Consider the following 21231-nt stretch of genomic DNA (forward strand, 5'->3'; position numbering starts at 1 on the left):
AATTTGAGAAAAAAAGTCATTTTTGAAGAGCCCTACATTGAACAGTCGCGTCCTTTGTGCAGGTGGCGCAAGCGGAAAAAACACGATAAGGAATTCGTACGCGCGCGGTATACCACCTGGCGTCGGTTTGAAGAAATACGGAGAAATTGGCGGTAAGGATTTACAACTCAACATGCTCAATTCCGCATCAGCCGTATAACCGATGACGTCAACTTATTTATCGCTTCCGCGTCTATACGCCGAGAAATTCCACCGGGAGCAAGTATTCTCGATATGCAATGCCAGTCACTATATTGATGACGTTACAGTGTCAAGAATCAAAAATTGATAGGCTACGGTACTGCTGAACTGGTATTACTGAACTGGCCAATAAAAACGATATAGATATATAGCTTAGAAGTGTTGTAGCTAATATATATAGTGGCGTGACATCACGAAATGTCACATATCTATCAGTCTCAGGAATATGGTAACGCGAAGGACCTCTACTCAGTGGTGGCCTACGATCGGGCGGGGGGGGGGGGGCTGGGCGAGACTTCCGGGGGGGCAGAACCCGTGTAGCGGTCGACGCAACGACTTGTTGCAAGACACGCTGGTATAGTGCTCGATTGGAGTCAATCAATCAATCAATCAGGTTTATTAATATTTTCATCGTTTCAAAACATCACAAGACTGCGATACAATGAAAAGATAGGACGGTGTCGAAACAACTTGGAGTAGCCATTAAGATCAGACACCCACCTTAGCCTAGGCGAAGTAAATAAGAGGCATGCACACTGAATGAAAAGTAATGCAGAGAATATAAGACGCAAGCGACGAAATGGGGTGGCATGTGGCGGAGGGCGAGGTCGATGTTAGGTCGTGGTCCGGTAATCCTGAAGACTGGCTAGAATTGATTTAGAAGAAATTTTGCTTGTATTTCGACTTGAATGCGGACATGCTCGACGACTGTCGGATAGCCGATGCTACAGTTCCTGTTTTACGCACTAGCAGACTGACTTATGACCGCTATAGCTCTCTTGCAATCCTGATCACACACGCAGATCCAAGGAGCTTTCTTTAATAACATAGAACAGTCAAATAGTAGTAAGTAGCTGTCAGAAACTTGTAGATTTACCAGGATCAAATCATACTGCAATATAGGCCTATTAACAAATATAAAAGAACACAGTGAAATGAATCTAATTGTCTATATACGATTCTGCGACTGAAGCGCGAGCACGCCCGCTACAAGCATTGCGAAATGGTAGTTTCAAGAGCTATGATGGGCCATATTTACCGTGATGAAATAGTTCATATGGGCGACAATGCAATGTGAATGGAACCACGCAACCCGCTACCTAAATTATATTCACCGATACGTTGGTGAAATTATATTAGTCTACTGTGCGCGAAGCGCAACGAAAATTCTGGGCTTTACTCAACTTTTATGAAAAATAAATGTTGATAGGCTACTCATCCGTGAAAACAGTCTGATTGGATGATTAAACTACTTCTACTTGACAAACTAAAAATGGCGAAAAGTACATAAGTAGATCACAAAATATTGCGAAGTAGAAGTAGCGGGAAATTATATCTACTTGAGTAAGTACCCAAGTAGTGGAAAACTACTTGAGTACTTCAAATAGTAGAATTACTTCGTTACTGACCACCTCTGAGACTATTGATATCTCCAACTCTATATAAATTAACTAAGATCCGTTTGTCTTCTTGATACTACGCTCATTTGCTTCATTTAGGAGCGGTTTATAACGGAGAGGTGCTGGCCAAGACAAGTCAAAGCAGACTCACTGAACCAGACGCCAGTCAGGCTTTTTACTCCTCTTACGAATGCGGAAAGTCGAACGGAGTCAGTCCAAGGAGTATAATGCAAGGAAAGATAGTGGGTATGCATCAAGAACATCTGGACAAGCACTGGGCTTTTGTGTACGAAGTAAATAATATTTGTCGCATTATTATTACTGCAGGAGGTGAGAACGCGGTGTCTCATGCGTGGCCGTGGATAATAAGCATCAACCGGCTTCGATCGAGGCGCGATACGCTGACGGATAGAGAAATATATACGTATAACTTCTGGGTGTGCGGAGGAACGATTATATCTTCTGAGTGGGTGGTCACCGCTGCCCATTGCTTTGCGAAAGGAAATGAAAAAAGGTGAGGCCGATGTACATAATGGACGTGGACCCACTGTATTCCCGTGATTTTACATCATCGGTACGCATTATTAGTCTCGATAAAATGGCATACAACAGTTACCAAGATCTTGTGGCCGCCGCGATTTGGGCCTGTACAAACCACGGCGGATTCGCGTGGCTATCACCACTATTGAACTAGTAGGCTTACCAGCCTCTCAGCTTATTCGCAGGTACACGACTTCCTACAAGATCCTCACTGGGGCTCATGATCAAGAACTGCTTAGTAGCATCTCTTCGGACGATGTTTACGACATCAGAAGGATCCTATACTATCCCTTCTATGACGACACCAAAAACAAGTTTGACGTTGCGTTGCTACGAACGAGCGTAGGTAGAGCCCCTAGCGGTACAGCTCGAGAGATATAACACCGCAGAATTCCTTTTTACAGAGAGTAATGAGATTCCGTCGAGAGGTATCGCCAGCGTGCTTGCCTAACCCGGACGTTGTACCATTCACCGACAAGCCTTGCGTCGTGGCAGGGTGGGGCTACACTAGCACAAAAGGTTTATGATGTTAGAGAACGGAAATTGATTTGTAGGGAGTCCCTGTTACTTAGTGCTCCTGTGATCTGGTGGCCATAATCTGATACGACCATCGTATATGCACGATCGTTCACCACTCAACAGCGGTCTGCAGCCTAAGATCTGACCAAACCAATTCATAACTTTTCGGCCTAGCTATCCACAGAAAGGAAGCCGGCGTAGATGTGTGATACCGATCGTGCAAATAGATGTGTTGCACGACGCGGCTACCCTTTCATCTCGTACAGCTTTGTCCATAGATATGAGGCTACTGCAATGTTACGAGACGCAGAGGGTTTACAGCAGGGGTTCTCAAACTGGGGTAGCCTACACAATTTTTCTGGCACTGTGAAAACAACGATATATTTATGGGGCAAGTGAGAAAGAATTGTAAGCTTTCTAAATGCAGCGTTTAAGGCACCATGATTTTATATTGTTCCGCTTACAGTTGCGAGCTAGGTTTTTTGTGCGTTGCGCACGATGAAGAAAATTTCGTGTCAGATTTTAGGTTGAACCTCGGTTAAACGACTTAAACGTATTCCTTTCCAACACACTCTCACAAATATTGTATTTACTCTTAAGAATTCATGCATTTAGTCTTTTAATCTACTAAACTTTGCGTGGTATTAATTTCAATGAGTACCCATTCATGCAGTTTAAGAGTAAGGGTATGCGGATAAAAATAAAGTGAATCTCATTTGTATTTGTATTTTGTACATTCACAAGACCAAAGCTCAAAACCATTTAGCAAATACTTCCAAGCTATTTCAAAGGTGACACAGCACGAAACATATTGAAGCAAGCCTTGCAAGTCATAGAAGATCCAACTAGATGTCAGAAGGTCTATCGGAGCCTTGGGTACGATCCCAATTACAATACCTGCTCAAAAAAATCGGAAGGCAACACCGTCGATATGCAGTGCCGAGTATGTAGTGTCTTGACTGAGAAATTTTTTGAAATTATAACGCTACATTCATCTCAACAGGGAGATTCCGGAGGGCCTCTGGTGTGCTTTGAAAACAACAAGTGGGTGTTGTACGGCGTTGCGAATTACGGCCCCAGGGATTGCGAGAAAGGAGGAAACGGCGTTTTCTTGCTCGTACCTAGTGTTATGGAGTGGATTTGCTGTTATATTTCAACTAAACTAGTCCCGTGCACCAACACAATATGCAATACAAAGCTAACTTGAGCAGGTGCTGACATCATTGACTATATTGCTGTTGAAGACGAAGTTCAAAGTCACCCGCCAATGTACAGTACAATGTACAGTACAGCCGTACAGGCATTGACAGCGATAAGCACACACAACATAATCCGAAACACAAAATAGCCGATATACTAAAAGGAATGGAATTGCCGTCGCAGCCATACTGTTACATAGATCTATACAAGCGCATTCAGCGATTCTTGACAACAGTTCAGGAACACCAGTTTCCAAATGCAAACTATGCTCAAGACACCGCGGATAATATAACTTGCGCAGCAATCTCTCCATTGCTACGCACAGTCAATTGCATCGTCACTCCGTCTCTGAGCACAAGCCTGGCCCTGGCCAGTACTTCAAATCCGCCCCGGTACGTCCCCGATAGATACAGCGTGTGAGATGACTTTCCTTCCGGGACCTTGTCCGACCTCTCGCACGCTTGCATTCCGAGGTATTTTGTAATATTCTGCACCGCTTCCTGCAACGTCTTCATCGACGATAGCGCGTATGTCTCTTCCAATTCAAAACCGTCCTCCAATTCATCCCAGGCTGCGCTGAAATTAGACTTCAACGTTTTTTGCACGTGGTCAGCGACAGTGACGTCAATATCTTCTATCTGATAACTTTCTTCGTATCCTTCCTCGTCTGTTTCGGACGTGTTAGGATCGCAGTCCTTGATCATCGCCTTCATCGTGCAGCCGAGAGTCGTGGTTACTTCTGCGTCGTCGTCATCAGGAACCGACACACAGGCATATGTAATTCCAGGCTCGTTATATTTGAGCACGGGACAAGGGACGTACGCGATCACGTCAAATCCGTCGCTTGGCTCAATCTGCACCGTTACATCCTCCAAGACTTGGTCGTTCAACGTGTTGACGCAGTCAAACTGAAACACCATATGCTTTTCGAACGTGTGTTTCACACAAGATATCACGTATTCCGTTTCAGGCTCTGTAAGCTCGACTGGTTTTGACGATTTGAAAAGCGGCCCCAGTATTGAAAACTCTGTGATGCGAGACAGCTGTTCTGCGTAAATCTCTTGTCTCGACGCTTTCGGCTTTTCGTTGATAGTAGCTTTCTTCTCCTGATCACGTTTAGCAGGGGCTGTCGTCAGCGGCACCATCTTCAAGCTGAACGGCTCATCCGGCAATTCTTTCGTGTACTGATTCAGACATTGTTCTAACGAAGGGATCGGCACGATAAGTCCGCTCAAAATGTACGTCGTATTCAATTTCTTGTCCTTCTGCAGCAAAATATTGTAGAAAAACGTGGCTCTATCTCTCACTTCATCATCGTCATCGAGCATGGATCGTCCCAGAAGTATAAGCACACTGGCCAAAAGCTCATCGGAACTCGCCCCAAATTTAGCGAGCGCAGTAACAGCCGCAGCCCGCACCGCTTCATTCTCCAGAATAATACGGTTGTATATGAACCTGATGTATTTCGACGGGTTACTGGTCGCGGGCCCCTCTGCTCCAAGAAGATTGATGATTTTCGTTGCCAGCACGGTATGTTCACAATCCTCGATGAATTCACAAAGATGTTCCAATCCCACCTCTTTCGATTCTGGGCTTTCTTCTATGATGCTAATGATGCAATCGACGATCGATTTTTGGTAGTCAAACCCACCGTCTCGTAACATAGAAGAAAGGTAATTCATCATAGTAGAATGCTGCCGGGGGTACTTTTGGCAAAGAGCAGAAATAGCCTGAACCACCACGACTTTGAATTCTTCCGAAATCTCAGACATGAAGGAGCTAATCTGTTTCATCAGCCTGTCAACACTGCTTTCGGTGCCGGTTTTCAAAAGCGTTGTAATCGCCAATGTCGCAATGCTGCGATTTACATCGGTAATGAGATTTTCCAAATCGAGGTTGCACGCTATAACAGCAGACGGATGTTTGATAGCAACTTTATTCAACGTTCTCACACCTGCGTAACGAAACGATGCTTTCGGCGAGCTCAAGAATAGCTGAAGAACGGAAACAGCAGGGGCTAATTCACGGGCCGTACAATTTGGCATATTGACGATAGCAGACGCCGCTTCATAGATAACAATTTCATTTTTGTTTCGAAGACATCCCTCTATGAAATCAAAAAGTGGGCTGTCATGGCCCGCGTCATTTTCCTCCAGCAATTTACTAGCGATGCGGATCAGCAGGCAGTACGCAAACGGGGACTTCAGTCCACCTTTCATCAATTTGGTCACCATTTTCGACGTCCCCAGTCGGTCACTTTTTCTCAAGTAGTACAGCAAACCGAGGGCGTGATATTGCACCATGATATTGTCACTCATGCAAGCCTCTTGTGCCTCATTTGCCCATCTTTTGACAACATCAGGAGCTTTATTGGCTAAATGACTGGATGAAACTAGAGCAGCACTTGATACAGAATGCACTTTATCCACGATTGCCTGCTTCATGTAACGCTCGATCCCTTGCAACGTGCTTACATCAGTGATGGCGCATAGCGCCCTCACAGCAGCTGCCCTGAACATATCTTCTCTGCCGTTCATGTCCTTGGTCAAACTTTGTGTCACAATAAAAGCATTTTCGGTCATATTTGCCATTGCTTTGATGGTCAAATAGCACATTCGTCTCATTACAACATCATTGCATTGAAATAACTTGGTCATTGCAAAGAATGTGTCGGTCGCTTCATTTGTCGTGAAATTTTCACCCTTGTTAATCAGATATAGAATTTTCGTTAGAATTTCACAACATCTTCTTGCATTGATTGGAGTTTGATGAAATACCCTGGCCTCTTGTAAAACCGCAGACCGATCCATCGATGAGAATGGATTAACACCACCCAGTTCATCGTCTTTCTTGTCACGTCGCATGATCAGAAAATAAACTATCAAATTCGAGTATATGCTTAGAAAGATTTGGTCAGTATTATACACAAGTACCAGTAAAAAGGTATTAATTTCAAAACAAATAATAGATATGGAACAAGCGGAGAAAAATGAGCCATCCGACTGCGTATAATGTCATATCGGTAATTTTAATTGTTCAAAAAAGCATTCCAATCAAAACACATCAAATCTAAATATCGGATATCAAAGTGCATCAAGGGGAGTGTAGCGGCTTCAAAACACAACATGGTATGAAAAAGAACAGCTATAGTAAATCTATCAAAGTATATGCATGTTTAAAATTGCAAAGAAATAAGATGTATCTTTGGGGTCCCTAGGCTATCCAGTGGATCAAGTAGATGAACCACAAAAGCTAAAGATTTGAGCATTCCAGAGTAGGCAGCATTAAATCAATTAATATAGCAAGTTTCTCTACTACGGCCTGATTGGAATCGCTGGCCTTTTTGACTGTTATATCAGGTGAGCAGCGATGATTTTCCAAGTTAAACTAATTTAATGAAAAATATTTGAAAAATAAAACATAGTCAGCACAGGACACCGATTCCATACAGGTACTACGGTATAATATAATAAACACTCATGAATCGTACCTATTCAAGTCTCGTATGAAGACTATAGTTGTGCAATGTGCATTGACTACTCCCTGCCGATTCCAGCTCAAATATCCCTTCTCTTCGAATCCAAGAACTAGTTTTAATATTTTTCAGCATAGGCCTAATCACTCAGACGTGATTAGACGCACTCATGCACAATGAGCGTTTCCACTCGAAAATGAATGTCAGAGTTGTTTGACAAAGCATTAAGTGGCTGCCTATCTGCGAAGGATCAATACTGGTTAGGATCTTTTACTCCAAACCAGGAACCGCTTAACCTAGCCCGAGAATGTATCAAGTTTCGTGGGGAATAACAGTCGGGAGTCGGCGATCACGGAAATTGAAACACATAAGATTTTTACACATTCATTGTTCAGGGGCATAAACTGAAGCGCCGATATCTGGCAGTTGTAATATCGGCATTTGTGCAGATATTTACCCAGCTAAAACGTTCAGAAAGAAGTGAAGCACCTCCTTACCCTTTTGTAAAGCTGACAATGCTCCTATTTTGTTAGCTTCGACAGAGGACAGTCTACGATCTATTACTATTGCCTATTGAAAACTCAGTATGCATTCATAGAATAGGTTGCATGTAGATTCTGGTTTGAAGGTACCGTAAACTGTAATATAATTGAATGTATGGAACTACAATTATCATATCAGACGGACTCGAAAGAAAGAGGGACTACCGGTATTCCTAGCTAATGTCCTCATGACATCACGAACTTTATAATATAGACTCTAGCCTGAATTCCTCCACGATAGTATCTGGCCTACGTGTGTGAACTGGACTATCGACGTTTGCGAACCACATGCCGCAACCGCTTTGCAACGGTGGCTACAGTCAAATTCTAAAATTCAGAAAAGCAGCTTCACAATCCCAACCTAGCTGAATATCGACTCGACGAAAGAAACCCGCAATGAGCCACATACACGTGGAAGTCGTTACAACGAAAAGAATTGCTCAAGAATCATGAAAAACGGATCACAATGCCATTCTGAGACTAGAAGGGAAGTATCGAATGTATTCATTTGATACTGGAGCTCTTGACTTGTTCTACGTCTCTACACCACAACATCAAACACGAATCACGATTCACAATGAAATGAAATCAACGATCAAAAAAACGACTAAACACCAATGGGTTGAGGGTTGAGTCCGATTCCCTTACCTTGGAGGTTTACCTACATTACATTCGAAGGAAAAGCTCTTCCGCATAACCTGTGTCTTACAAAAGTCTTGATTGATATGGGACCACGTTACAAGTCAGCAGGTCAGGAGTCATACTGATCAAAAATATCGGTCTGGTGTAAAGTGACAATAGATGCCGAAATACCATGAATATATATATCGATATATGTCAACGACATTTTTGAAACCTCCTCATTGAACACCACACTGTTCGCTGATGATACTCACCTCCTCTCTTCCGCATCTTCGACGGCAGAGCTGGATGCCCTGACTGGTGACCAAATGCCCAAAGTCCATGAGTGGACGGCCCAGAACAACCTTTGCATAAACGCCTCGAAATCGCAATTGCTGACAGTTAATTCAAAAAATAACCTAACCGTTAATATCGCTGGTCAGCCCGTTTCCAACACAGATAATGCCAAATATCTCGGAGTTTTACTGGACTCGAACATGTCCTGGAAGAGTCATATTCAGTCCCTAGAAACTAAATTATCACCGAAGTGCGGCCTGTTCTACAGCCTTGGGCGCTTCATGCCAGCATGGGTTCTTCTGATACTCTTTAAATCCGTAATCCAATCGAAGCTACATTATGGCATCCTCTGTTGGGGGGCTGCCAGTAAAACTGCACTCAAGCCACTGCAGAAACTACAGCATAAAGTGCTCCGAATCATAGCTAGGGCCCCAAAGGGGCCTGGCTGCCCATCCAATAAGTCGCTGCTGAAGAGATTCGGCGTCCTAAACATAGAAGATATGCGGAAACTAGAAATCGCCAAGTTTATGTATCAGTTTCACTGCGGTCGTTGCCCCGAATATTTCAATGACTTCTTTACCTCTGAATCAAAAGCGCACAAGTACAACACACGCGCGTCCACGTCGTCCAAATATCATATGATCGACCGAAAAGATCATCGCTCCATCAAATACGCCGGACCTGATGTGTGGAACAGTATCCCGCCGGCCATCCGACAGTCGACGAGCATGTCCACATTCAAGTCGAAATACAAGGAATTACTACTAAATAAGTACAGTCCATCCTCAAGATTACCGGACCACGACTGACCTATCGATCTCGCTTCCCATGACATGCCGCCCTATTTCTTGTCGCATTCTTCTTCCATACTATCTTCTTTACTTTCATTCAGTGTGCATGCCTCCTCTTTACATCGCCTAGGCCAAGGAGGGTGTCAGATTCCATAGACTACTCCTTGTCGCTTCGACATCTTCCTGTCTTTTCATTGTATCGCATTTTTGTGGTGTATTGAACTGATAAAATTGCTAATAAACCAATAATTATGCTAACGCAACGCGCTTTAACGTAATCGTCAGGTTGTATATCTTTTTTTCGCCCATTAGCCTACACAGATAATGTAGTCTACGATGCGATACACAAGACGATGCAATAAACAGATAGGATGGCAGTCTCTTTGACTTCAAGTTCAAATTTAGGGCCCGATGTTAACTTTTCAATAGTAATTCTTTTTTGATTGTCATTATCATTTAGACCAGTGATTCATAATTGCGGCTCCCAGATAGCCTTTTCGCGGCTCTCATTGACGTTTGAAAATCCCTTAAAAATATTTAAAAAATAGTTTTACAAGAAAACAGTAAAATTCATAGTAAAAAATTACCCTTGCTTGGTAACTATACTCTGTCGCGCTTGACAACTCGAAAGATCTTACCAGGACGGAGCAATTAGCTGTGTTTATTAGGGAGTCATGCCGGATATTACGATTTGTGAAGAATATATCACTTTGCGTTCTATTCATGGCTCAACTAAAGGAAGAGATATATTTCGTGCCACTCTAGAAGAAGCACAGTTGCATCCATCAAAGTTGGTTGGAGTGGCAACGGATGGTTGTCCTTCCATGCTTAGAGCAAATCAACGGCTCATCAATAAATGGAGAGACGAGTAGTATCTTGCTCCGGAGACGTGGCCTCATTGCATTTTACACCTAAGTCACTCAACATGGGATATGGATGTGGTGACAACAACAACAGTAAACTGTATTAGAATAAACGCACTTTAGCATCGTAAATTCTTCTTTCAATCGAACTCTACAAGGCACCAAAAAGCTTGTATATTACAGCAACTGCATTAATTAATAAGCTTTTGTCTTTGGAATGCGCAGCTTGCAGGTGCGGGCGTTTCAACACATTTTCCAACGCTATCTGACCACCAAACCAATTAAAGTATCAATTGATGCATACAACAGGCGTAGCAGCAACTTGAGTGATGAGTTCAACCGCCGCATTGACGAAATGAATGCTTTTTGCTCATGATGAAAATGTTTTCAAACCCTGTTGCAGTTAAAAGCTGTAAACCAATTGTTGGGTTGACTCGAGTCATTACTTGACTCGAGTCAGACTCGAGTCAACATTTTCGTATGACTTGACTTGACTCGAGTCACTTTGTAAAAATGACTTGACTTGACTTGACTCGGGGCTTGAAAAATGTGCATTGACTCGTGACTCGGAGCAACATTTACGAGTCAATTTCAAGTCATCAAGTAATCGCTGTCGATTAAATCACTCGATCTTCTGTGTGTTCGGATTGTTCGAGATACGCCGGTGTCACTTGTGAGAGCAACCATAGTGAGTCACTGATTCTACTTTACACTGATCCTCCATTGCTGCATCACAAATAAATTGACCGCGAACAAAACTATCACAGCTTACGTTGCCGTAGTAGTACATCAATCAATCTAATAGCAACGTGTATCTGTTTCTTAGACGGCTCAATGCTCAAGTTGCGCAGTGCTTATACCTTTACCAACCCTTTTGTATGATTTAAGTAGAACAAATATAGTCTGTGCGTTTATATTCTCACGGATGTGTACATGGGTGGTGTAGGCTATTGTACCATATAAATTTGTTTCAACCTCTCGCTGTATTAGGTTCTATATCAATCACGTGTTTTATTAGCAGTTCTACGAGTGCGTAAGCGATACAACGCCTTTTTGCATGCATATTTAACTTCATGTTCGTTATTTGATTCAAGATAAATGTCCAATTAATCTGTCTTTCACACAGCTATCAAAATGTATAGTGACTTTGAATCATCTCTCATACGTCGAAAATTCAATTTGACTTGAATTGTGACTTGACTCGTGACTTGACTTGACTTGACTCGACTCGACTTGATTCGAGTCATCTCCAAAAAATGAGTGACTTGACTTGACTCGAGTCACCTTCGAAAATCGATTGACTTGACTTGACTCGAGTCAAAATGTGCAATGACTCGAGATGACTCGTGACTCGAAGGCAGTGACTTGATCCCAACACTGTGTAACCGAGAGACACTTCTTGGAAAACGGCGAAATGAGGTTTCTCAACAATTACCGTATAAGCAAGTATAGCCATATTACCACGTGAATAGAATTTTCGGAAACGTTTTTGTATGTGTACCGCGAATAACTTAGCCTATATATCTTTATCTGAATAGTATATATTCATATGGCAAATAACCTATAGGGTTACCATATTTTGGAAATCTGAAAAGATGACACTTTTTCAAAATTTTCAGACTTGTAATACCGGAGGAAAATCCTGAAAATATGGTAAATTTCTCCTACTGCGTGGTCGGTAGACTAATTAAAAGTCAGCTTCCCGGCTCAGCTCCCGAAATAGCCGCTGGAGCGTTACTTCGGTGCTGATTTACTGTATCTCAGTCGAGTTTTGCCCTATATTTAACCAAAATTCTCAAAGAAAAGGACAAAAACTCAAAAAAAGAGGACATTTGGGCGTCCTCCGAGGACAGTTTCAAAAAAGTCATCAAAGAGGACGTATGGTAATCCTAAATCAACCGGAACGTTTTCAGTTGGCACCAGAGGTGGTCAGTAACGATCGAAGTATCTTTACTTTTGAAGTACTCAAGTAGTTTTCCGCTACTTGAGCACTTACTCAAGTAGATCTAATATCCCGCTACTTCTACTTCGTAATATTTTGTGATCTACATACTTACTTTTCGCTATTTTCAGTTTGTCAAGTAGGAGTAATTTAATCATCCAATCAGAAAGATAGCCTGAGGAATTTCGGGGCTGTTTTCACGGAGTATCAACATTTAATTTTCATAAAAGTTGAGTTAAGCTCAGAATTTTCGTCGCGCTTCGCGCACAGCAGACTAATATGATTTCACGAACGTATCGGTGAATATAATCTAGGTAGCGGGTTGCGTGGTTCCGTTCACACCGCATTGTCGCCCATATGAAATATTTCGTAACAGTAAATATAGCCCATCATGGCGTTTGAAAATACCATTTCGCAATCTAGCATTTACCTATCATGTCGTAATCTAGCAACCCATGACGTGTCCTAATCCGGACAAGTGAACTCCGAGTTTTTCTTAGCTTTACACCTGTTTTAGCAGACCACTCTTGAAACGTTCTCGACAAAAGACATGAAATATATTTTCCGCTTTTATGAAGTAGTGTTTATATTTCTCTTTCAATTCCCAGTATCATACTTTGAGTTCTAATCAGTTTTAGTTGTTTTGTCTCGAGAACATATATGTCGGAGTATAGAAGCAAGTCTAGTATTGCCTCTATTTTTCGAAAATAAAGCTACACTAGATGGCATCTCTACGACCAGCCATATTTTTTATTAACGTTTACTAATCGCGCAAAGTGTTATCACCGTATCCGATACTACTTCAACGTGTTGCTCTTCGACCAAACTGCGGGCTTGGGGAAGGGCGCCATAACCTGATATTTTATAAATCGGGGTGTTCAAGTAAACAGAGGATTAGTATCGCATTCCCATATCAATGATATCATTTTCATCCCATGATGCGGACAAATGCACTGTCGAAATTTGATACCTTCTGTGATGCATCATATGAATCAAGCTCCGCACCTTTCGCAGAGCTCAATTTGCAGCTTTTTAACAGTCTATGCGAACTCATTACGATCGTTTACATAACTACTTACTTATACTTGAATATATTTAAAGTCATTCAATTCTACTTTTACTTCAAGTAGTTTTGTGCTGATTTTAAAAGGATCGTACTTGAGTAGATTTTTGCGTCGCTACTTCTACTTCTACTTGAGTATAACTTGACTACTTGACCACCTCTGGTTGACACTCGTCCATTTCAATTTCAATATACTATTAAATTGCATAATGAAGTTCTGTACCTCCAAGAATCTCTTCAGATCTTTATGTATAGCGTTGCACGATAAATCAATCAGGTTTATTAATATTTTCATCGTTTCAAAACATCACAAGACTGCGATACAATGAAAAGATAGGAAGGTGTCGAAACAACTTGGAGTAGCCTTTAATATCAGACACCCACCTTAGCCTAGGCGAAGTAACGAAGAGGCATGCACACTGAATGAAAAGTAATGCAGAGAATATAAGACGCAAGCGACAAAATGAAGTGGCATGTGGCAGATGGCGAGGTCGATGTTAGGTCGTGGTCCGGTAATCCTGAAGACTGGCTAGTATTTATTTAGAAGAAATTGCTTGTATTTCGACTTGAATGTGGACATGCTCGGCGACTGTCGGATAGCCGGCGAGATGCTGTTCCACAATTGGGGTCCGGCATACTTGATAGAGCAATGCGTTTTCTTGTATTCAGTCCTGATCATATGGTAATTGTTCTTCGTTGACGCGCTTGTGCTGTAGCCTACTTGTGGGCCTTTGTCTCCGATGTGAACTGGTCGTTGAAATTTGAGGGACATTGACCGCAATGGAACTGATACATATACTTTGCAATTTCTAACTTTCACATATCTTCTGAGTTTAGAACACCAAATCTTTTGAGAAGCGATTTATCAGTTGCACATCCAGGTCCCCGTGGGGCTTTGGCAATGATACGGATGATCCGATGTTGCGCAATAGCACTGTGGACTACTTGACTACCATGATTAGATAACCGGATATTATATATATAGAAATCGGTCTAAAAGACCTGTATACGTTGCTGGTGGTATTATAGTAATAGACGGAGGTTGAAGAATTCATAATTGCACAATTGACTCCTCACATGATCGCCAACTTCCCATAATAGGCCACGAGTAGACCTGGACGAAGGCATACTGATCATATTTTTAGTAGAGCTTCTTGGAGATACAGAACTTCAATATACAATTGAAATGTTTATTTATATTGAAATGAGCCCGAATATTTTCGGCTGACACTCGTCAGGGGTAATCGTCAGCAACTACTAGAGAATTGGAAAGAATGTTGTATATTAACAACCGTATCACATGATATGACGTCACCAGCAGGAAATGAGATCTCAAATAGGAGAGCGTTCAATGTACTATTGCAGTGGTTCCCAACCTTTTTTTAGACACGCTCCCCTTTATGATAGTGAAAAATTTCGCGCACCCCTTATCGTCATATCACAAAATCCAACGAGGATGCTGGCAACCCCAACAGATTGTTTGATGGCATGGAAGGTTATGAGTGTTGATGAGAGAATTAAAAAATATGAAAATCGGTATCTATATAGAGAAACACGCGTGAATTGGAGGAAAATCGCGCAGAGCGCGAAAACTTTTTTCAGTTGAGCGCTTCTTCGCGCCCCCTTCAGATGCTTTCACGCCCCCAGGTTGGGAACCACTGTACTATTGTAAGATGGTATACGAACTCCTTTTGTAGACAAAGCCTGGGCTGATGTATTTTGATAAAGGTCGACTCCAAGGCACACAGATGAAAGTTAGAGCGGCCCCTTCCGATGACGCGAAATCTGTCGCCTCGATAATTTTTCGCACAAGCACGATTGTCCAACAGATGTTGGCCAATGGCAGAGTTTATGGCCTTTGATCGCTCGACATCAAGCTTAAGTGGATGAGACAAGGGTGAGCTTTTCACCGAGCGTGATGCACGTGTTCTGATAAATCTAGGGACATGGTAGTTCTTCAACACGTAAAGACGTGCTTCCTGCACTTCAACAAAGTAATGTATAGTGTAAGAATTTAAGTGCCACTGTGGTTGTGGCTAAGTCGGAAGAACGATGGCAATGTACTATTTTTAGGTGATACACGAACTCCTTTTGTTGACAGAGTTTTGGTTGGTGTATTTTGATAAAAGTTGATTCCAAGGCACACAAATGGAATTGTGAACGGCCTCGATTTCGAATCGTAGGTCGAGGCCGTTCACAATTCCATTTGTGTGCCTTGGAATCAACTTTTATCAAAATACACCAACCAAAACTCTGTCAACAAAAGGAGTTCGTGTATCACCTAAAAATAGTACATTGAACGCTCTCTCATTAGAAATTTCATGCTGGTGACGTCATATTTTGTGATACGATTGTTGATATACAATGTTCTTTCCAATTCTCTACTAGTTGCTGACGATTACCCCTGACAAGTGTCAGCCGAAAATATTCGGGTTCATTTCAATATGAATATACTATTTAATTGTAAATCACATTATAAAATGTATTATACATAAATATCCGGATTCCCTGGATAGCATTCTTCTCTTTAATTGGTTATACTTACAGGCGATCTAGCATTTTTGAGGTAGGGTTACCATAGTTTGAAAATCTGAAATGAGGACACTTTTTCAAAATTTCCAGACTTACGATACTGGAGTAAAATCCGGAAAAAATGGTAAATTTTTCCCGACTTTATGGTTGGTTGACTGAAAAAAAAAAAAAATGTCATTTTTGCGACTCGACTCCAGTAATATACACTTCAATCGAATTCTCCGTCGGTTTACTAAAAAAAGGTCAACATTCCGGATCAACTCCCGAAATACCCGCCGGACCGTTACTTGAGTATTGATTTCCTATACATCAATCGAATTGTTACTTATATTTAACCAAAAGAGGACATTTCGGCGTCCTCCGAGGACACTTTCAAAAAGAGTTTTAAAAAAAGAGGACAAATCCTCTTAAGAGGATTTTGCTTCTAAGAGGACGTATGGTAGCCCTAATTTAAGGTAGTATAATGTTTAGGGTCTAGAAGCCAAGACGTCCGATCGGTCATTTGCAGCGGCAGACGTATGATCTCTTTCGAATATCTTTTTCTTTGGTATTTATCGGCTACCCTTTCTTCATTCCGAACTTCTTCATCGGAGTCTGTGCTCGGACACACTGAGAGATCAGAGCTTGAATAAGATCCATACCCGCTTTTCAAAAATACGATTTCTTCGTCTTCATTGATTCGTGACGGTCTATGTTTGGTGTGCTTGGATTGGTGGCTCTTGGATTGGTAGACCTTCTCTAGCAACTTGACATGTATAAGCCGTCGTAGCCTAGATATTTCTGACAACTTTGACGAGTAAAGAACTTCCAGTCTGTGAAAATATATACGACGACTGTCAAAATTAAAGTAATCTGGTAAAAGATGTATATAGTTATGTAGATGGGTAATTGGGCATCATCACCTGAGCATATCGTCCGCTTCGAAAATACTTCGATGTTTCCGCAGCACATCGATCCGAATCAAACCTTTCTCTATGCTTTTCATTTCACGTATTGCCACCATCAATTGTTTAGAGAGTTGTTGAACTTCCAGAGAGCTTTGCAGGATACCTGACTGAGTACGGTGCCTTTCGAGCGTTTCACTAGCTTCTTTGATTGTTTCCCTCAGCTGCCGTATAGTTGATTCACGTTGCTGAAGCCTTTTAATTGATTAGGTTATATATGATCAAAATGTCATCCATAGTTCAAAATGAAACAGTGACCGTTCTGATATACCACCTATAATAGTTGTCCTAGCGCAAACGAGCTCTCATGTGTCATATCTTACTTTAACCTTCCCAGCTCAATTTTCTTCTTCATGGCAAATGTCTTCTGCGTGAGGTCCTCGATTGCCCTTCTCTTCTCGAGATCCAGAGAACTTACCTTTGCCTTCAATTCTATTACTTCGACTCTATTCTGCAAAAAAAAAAAAAAGTTGATCAATAGCACGTTAAATCACGACCTCACTTTCCATGACCTTTGCTCAGAAGTATAGGAGTAAATGCTTCTCCGATAGATTTAAAATGATCGATATATGTAGCCTATCTGATATGAATGACATCTGAGCTATGATATAGCGCTTACCTGCTTTTCCATTAGCTCAATTTCGCAGCGTACCGTTCCAATTTCGCTGCGCATTTCATTTATGATCGCATTACGTAAATTTTTCTCTTCCTCCCAGTTCTGCCTTTCTTCCAGCGCCTGGGGATTTTGCCCATCGTCATTTTCTGTTCCGGGAGTCATTGCCGTTTCGGCATCTGCCATTATGACTCTTGATTCTGCCCAATTATCCTTTCCTTTTGCAATCTAGGAGAAAATAGGAGTGGTTAAGGTTCGGGAGCGAGAAAGAGAGTGACATTAAATACTACATAGGCATTGACACAAAAAGGGCATTCGACCAAAAAAGTACAGGTCAGGTAAGTACCTTGCTTTTCAATTCGATCTCAGTCGCCTTGATAGCGTCTGCTCTAGCTTGCTTTATCTTGGCGTCAACCTTGATGGCTTGAATGATTTTCGTGCGTATGGCACTTCTTTCGAAACTATTGATGGAATTAGACGTACGTCTGTTAATGGACCTACATAGCCTACTTATCTCGTGTAAAATGAACTTGAGGAACCTTTTTTTCAGTTTGCTGATTTCTCGCTCCCGCTGCTCGTCGGACTGCTGAAGAGTTACCGTCATTTGCTTCAACTTCTTTTCGAGTGCGACGCTTCTGTTATTGCTTTCCATCGCCATCTGTTGCAGTTTTTCATCTCTTTCCTGTTCAAATGTAAATACTGTGACGTCACTGATCGTTTGAATAATACGAAAGTGTTAAAATTGTCAAACCCCCGTATGTACGGTTGCATTTAAAACAAAAATGAATTTAATGCAAAGATGTTTAAAACAGGGCACTTGTTTCAAATATTTTTTTTCAGTCATTGCGTCAGGAATCTTTAATTGTGACGTCACCGCGGATTGAAGTTGTTGTGTGGTTCCCAAAGATTATAATCGAAAATATAAGGTCAACATGGGTCCTTTAACGAGAAAGGTTTCCGAGCCTTGTCTTGAACGGGCCAGAAAATATATTTGAGGAGAACTAAATCGCCATTTAACATTTTACGGTGGTCGGTCATCATCATCAGAAGAGCCATTCCGTTCCAGTTACCATATTTTTGTGGCTCAAATTTCGGACATTATCTGTCACAGTATCAAAGCTTTGCCTATCAAATTTATACAGAAGTGGAACTATGGTTGCATCTAAAACAAACGGTGTTTTAAAACACTTTGTTTAAAACCTGCTTTACACAGTGTTTTAAACAAAAAGGCCTTTTTGAAAAACAACAAAATTGTGTTTTCGAGGTATATCGATATGGGATGGTTGGAACCCTAAAAACAGTCAGTTCAACAATATAATAGTACATATATTTTGTCAAAGGAGCTATATTTACCCTATATTTTCAATTTTCAATGTCAATCCACTATGACGTCACAACTGAATATTCGTCGCGTCATGGCTTGAAAAAAACACAAAAAAAAACATTAAAAGACATGTTTTAAATTAGGGTCTTGTTTCAAACATGTTTGTTTTACAATGATTTTTGTTTTAAATGCAACCCTAAGTGGAAAATAGGTCCTGAGTTTGGCCATCTCTATGCGAGCTCAGATGATTGCTGTTATAGTGGTTTGTATTGTCATTTGGTCTGCAACAAATGTCGTCACGGGCCAGATGAAATTGTCTGCCGGCCCGCCGGTCGTGTGTTCAACAGCCCTGCTATAATGTTAGGTCACTGCATCAAAGTGGTTGTGTGTTGTAACAAGCACCGAAACAACATTTGCTCAGCCCCCTCCCGGCCCCCCAAAAAAAACAAACACTGATAATGGCCCTCCATAGGGTAAACTATGTAACTTCTAGGATGCTTACTGAATGCATCTGCTGGTTGTTAAATTTTGTGAATGAATTCCGTCAATAACATCAGTTCCTCCATGTATTACTAAAAAAATTGAATCTCTCTCCTCCCAAGTGTTCGGAGTTAGCTGTACAGAGCTGGTGGTGGATGAACATGAAGATGAAATATTATTTCTTTTGTGGTAACTATATGCCCGTCGGCCATGCTAGAGTGCATATAGCACTGTACTGACGTAAAGTTTTAAGTACATAGTTGTTAAACTGTGTGGCCTATTTTATCTTGATATTGGATTCATGCGGACCGCGGCCTCTAAGAAATATGAAAAGTGGCCCGTGACACGTTTTGAGTTGGCGACCCCTGTCCCCTAATCTAGTGCAAAGTCGTGCCAATGATCATGCCACATTCTTTATCGAAAGTATTTACTCAATTATGACATAATTATTCAACTTTTCCAAAAAAATGTGTTGTTTGCATGTGTCTTTGCTTCGCCATTTAACTGTAAAATAAATTCTATCTCATAGGAAAGAGGAGCTATTTACGCCGTGAGGCAGGGAGCGTCTAACTAAAGTTAATCTGCCTGGCCAATCCAAATAATAATTTCCGTACCTTGTAAATATCAATTATTGGTTGCGTTTCAACTTCCAACCGTCGTAGTTTTGTTTTCAGATCTCTTGTTTCAACTTCGCTCTTCTTCGTTGACGTATCCGCAATGGTCAACAGCTCGCGTATTTTCACTTCCGCTTTCGTCCTTTCCTCTTCCATCTGTCGAATGAGAGCTGTGCTGATGCTAAAGAGAGTCTCATATAGTAATTTGATTGCGGTAAATATATCATGGCGAGTTATTTGATACACATTTACGACAGGATCAACTTAATAATAATAAGAAGGCAGCATCTTACTTCTCTTTATCACGTTTCAATTGTTCGTTTTCCGTCTTTAAGTCTGAAATCACCGCCTCGAAATTTCTGGTACTCGCATATAATTTTTCATACTTGCCTCTCCATATTTGCACTAGTTTTATAAGTTTGTCTCGTTCACTTTCCTGAAACTGAACATATTTTCAAAAATTTACCACAAGTTAACTTCAATCTATTCAATTCAATACAATTATTTTTATTTATCGCCGTTTTTCTGGTATTTTGAAGAGAGAGAGAGAGAGAGTCTTTATTTTCATCTAACCAAAGTAGGCCTACATAAAACACAGACGGCAATGATGGTGGTACAGAAAATATGCATGCACAGTATTCGGCATCAGATAGGAATGATCGATAGGACCGTGAAGGTCAACTGTAGTCTGATCACATCCGCATCAAACAGGTAGGCCTACACTTGACTCTATACAGCCTGGCTGTAAAAAATGTTAGTTAAAAAGGGAGAAGAAAAAGTAAACGATGGTAGCAAAAATAAATGAAGACATGAAATTGCTAATAAAATGGTGCTGGTTATGAATCTGAATCGATTGAGGGATACCTGCACGGTTTCTTGAGACGCTATAGTTGACTTCGACTTCGAGCGCTTCATGTTCTCTATGTCTGCATATTACGGCGGACAAAGCACGCAAGCATGAGCTTCTTAAAATGTAACCCACGGTCCCAGCTTGTTTCGATGTGTTTGTGACAACATCGGTGACATTTGTATTATTCAGAGCACTAAGCCGATCATGAATAATTAACTTATCGCCACAAATGCGAAAAGAATTGCTCTGACGAACAATTCTATAGATATAATCCTTCCCTATACCTATAGACCAGAACCATACATCGGGAGGCGTGCGCATGGGCAATTATATGTAAATTGAATATACGCAGATGCGCTTCTAAAGCATAGTTTTCGTCCC

The 21231-nt window shown here is 41.4% G+C and overlaps 3 protein-coding genes across 7 annotated transcripts in view; 1 reads left to right on the top strand and 2 right to left on the bottom strand.

Annotated features, from left to right (window-relative positions):
* Positions 1–3917, top strand: part of LOC145455833 (uncharacterized) — a 27439-nt gene extending 23522 nt beyond the window's left edge. The window contains exons 21-27 of one of the 5 annotated variants that reach the window (XM_080333860.1): positions 63–152; positions 1740–1886; positions 1968–2154; positions 2366–2522; positions 2585–2699; positions 3491–3642; positions 3703–3917. In XM_080333860.1, coding sequence (XP_080189986.1) covers positions 63–152; positions 1740–1886; positions 1968–2154; positions 2366–2522; positions 2585–2699; positions 3491–3642; positions 3703–3906 — 1052 coding nt within the window. In that variant the 3' untranslated portion in view covers positions 3907–3917. Of the gene's footprint in view, positions 1–62; positions 153–1739; positions 1887–1967; positions 2155–2354; positions 2527–2584; positions 2700–3490 lie in introns of all 5 variants that reach the window. The other 4 variants (XR_013920439.1, XR_013920438.1, XR_013920434.1 and 1 more) reach the window with 4 other exon arrangements.
* Positions 3903–6834, bottom strand: LOC145455922 (coatomer subunit gamma-2-like). The gene has a single exon (XM_080333957.1). The coding sequence runs from the start codon at positions 6761–6763 to the stop codon at positions 4169–4171; it is 2595 nt and encodes an 864-aa protein (XP_080190083.1). The 5' UTR covers positions 6764–6834; the 3' UTR covers positions 3903–4168.
* A 9403-nt stretch (positions 6835–16237) lies between these two features.
* Positions 16238–21050, bottom strand: LOC145433239 (uncharacterized). The gene is made up of 9 exons (XM_080310277.1): positions 20865–21050; positions 20294–20442; positions 20001–20181; positions 18122–18264; positions 17929–18043; positions 17589–17810; positions 17293–17420; positions 16928–17164; positions 16238–16837 (listed from the first exon to the last, which is right to left on the bottom strand). The coding sequence occupies exons 1-9, from the start codon at positions 20913–20915 to the stop codon at positions 16471–16473; spliced, it is 1593 nt and encodes a 530-aa protein (XP_080166403.1). The 5' UTR covers positions 20916–21050; the 3' UTR covers positions 16238–16470.
* Positions 21051–21231: the final 181 nt, after the last annotated feature.

The sequence above is a fragment of the Botryllus schlosseri genome, chromosome 2, assembly GCF_051294905.1.
Source record: "Botryllus schlosseri isolate E-star chromosome 2, Bs_hap1, whole genome shotgun sequence".
NCBI lineage: Eukaryota > Metazoa > Chordata > Ascidiacea > Stolidobranchia > Styelidae > Botryllus > Botryllus schlosseri.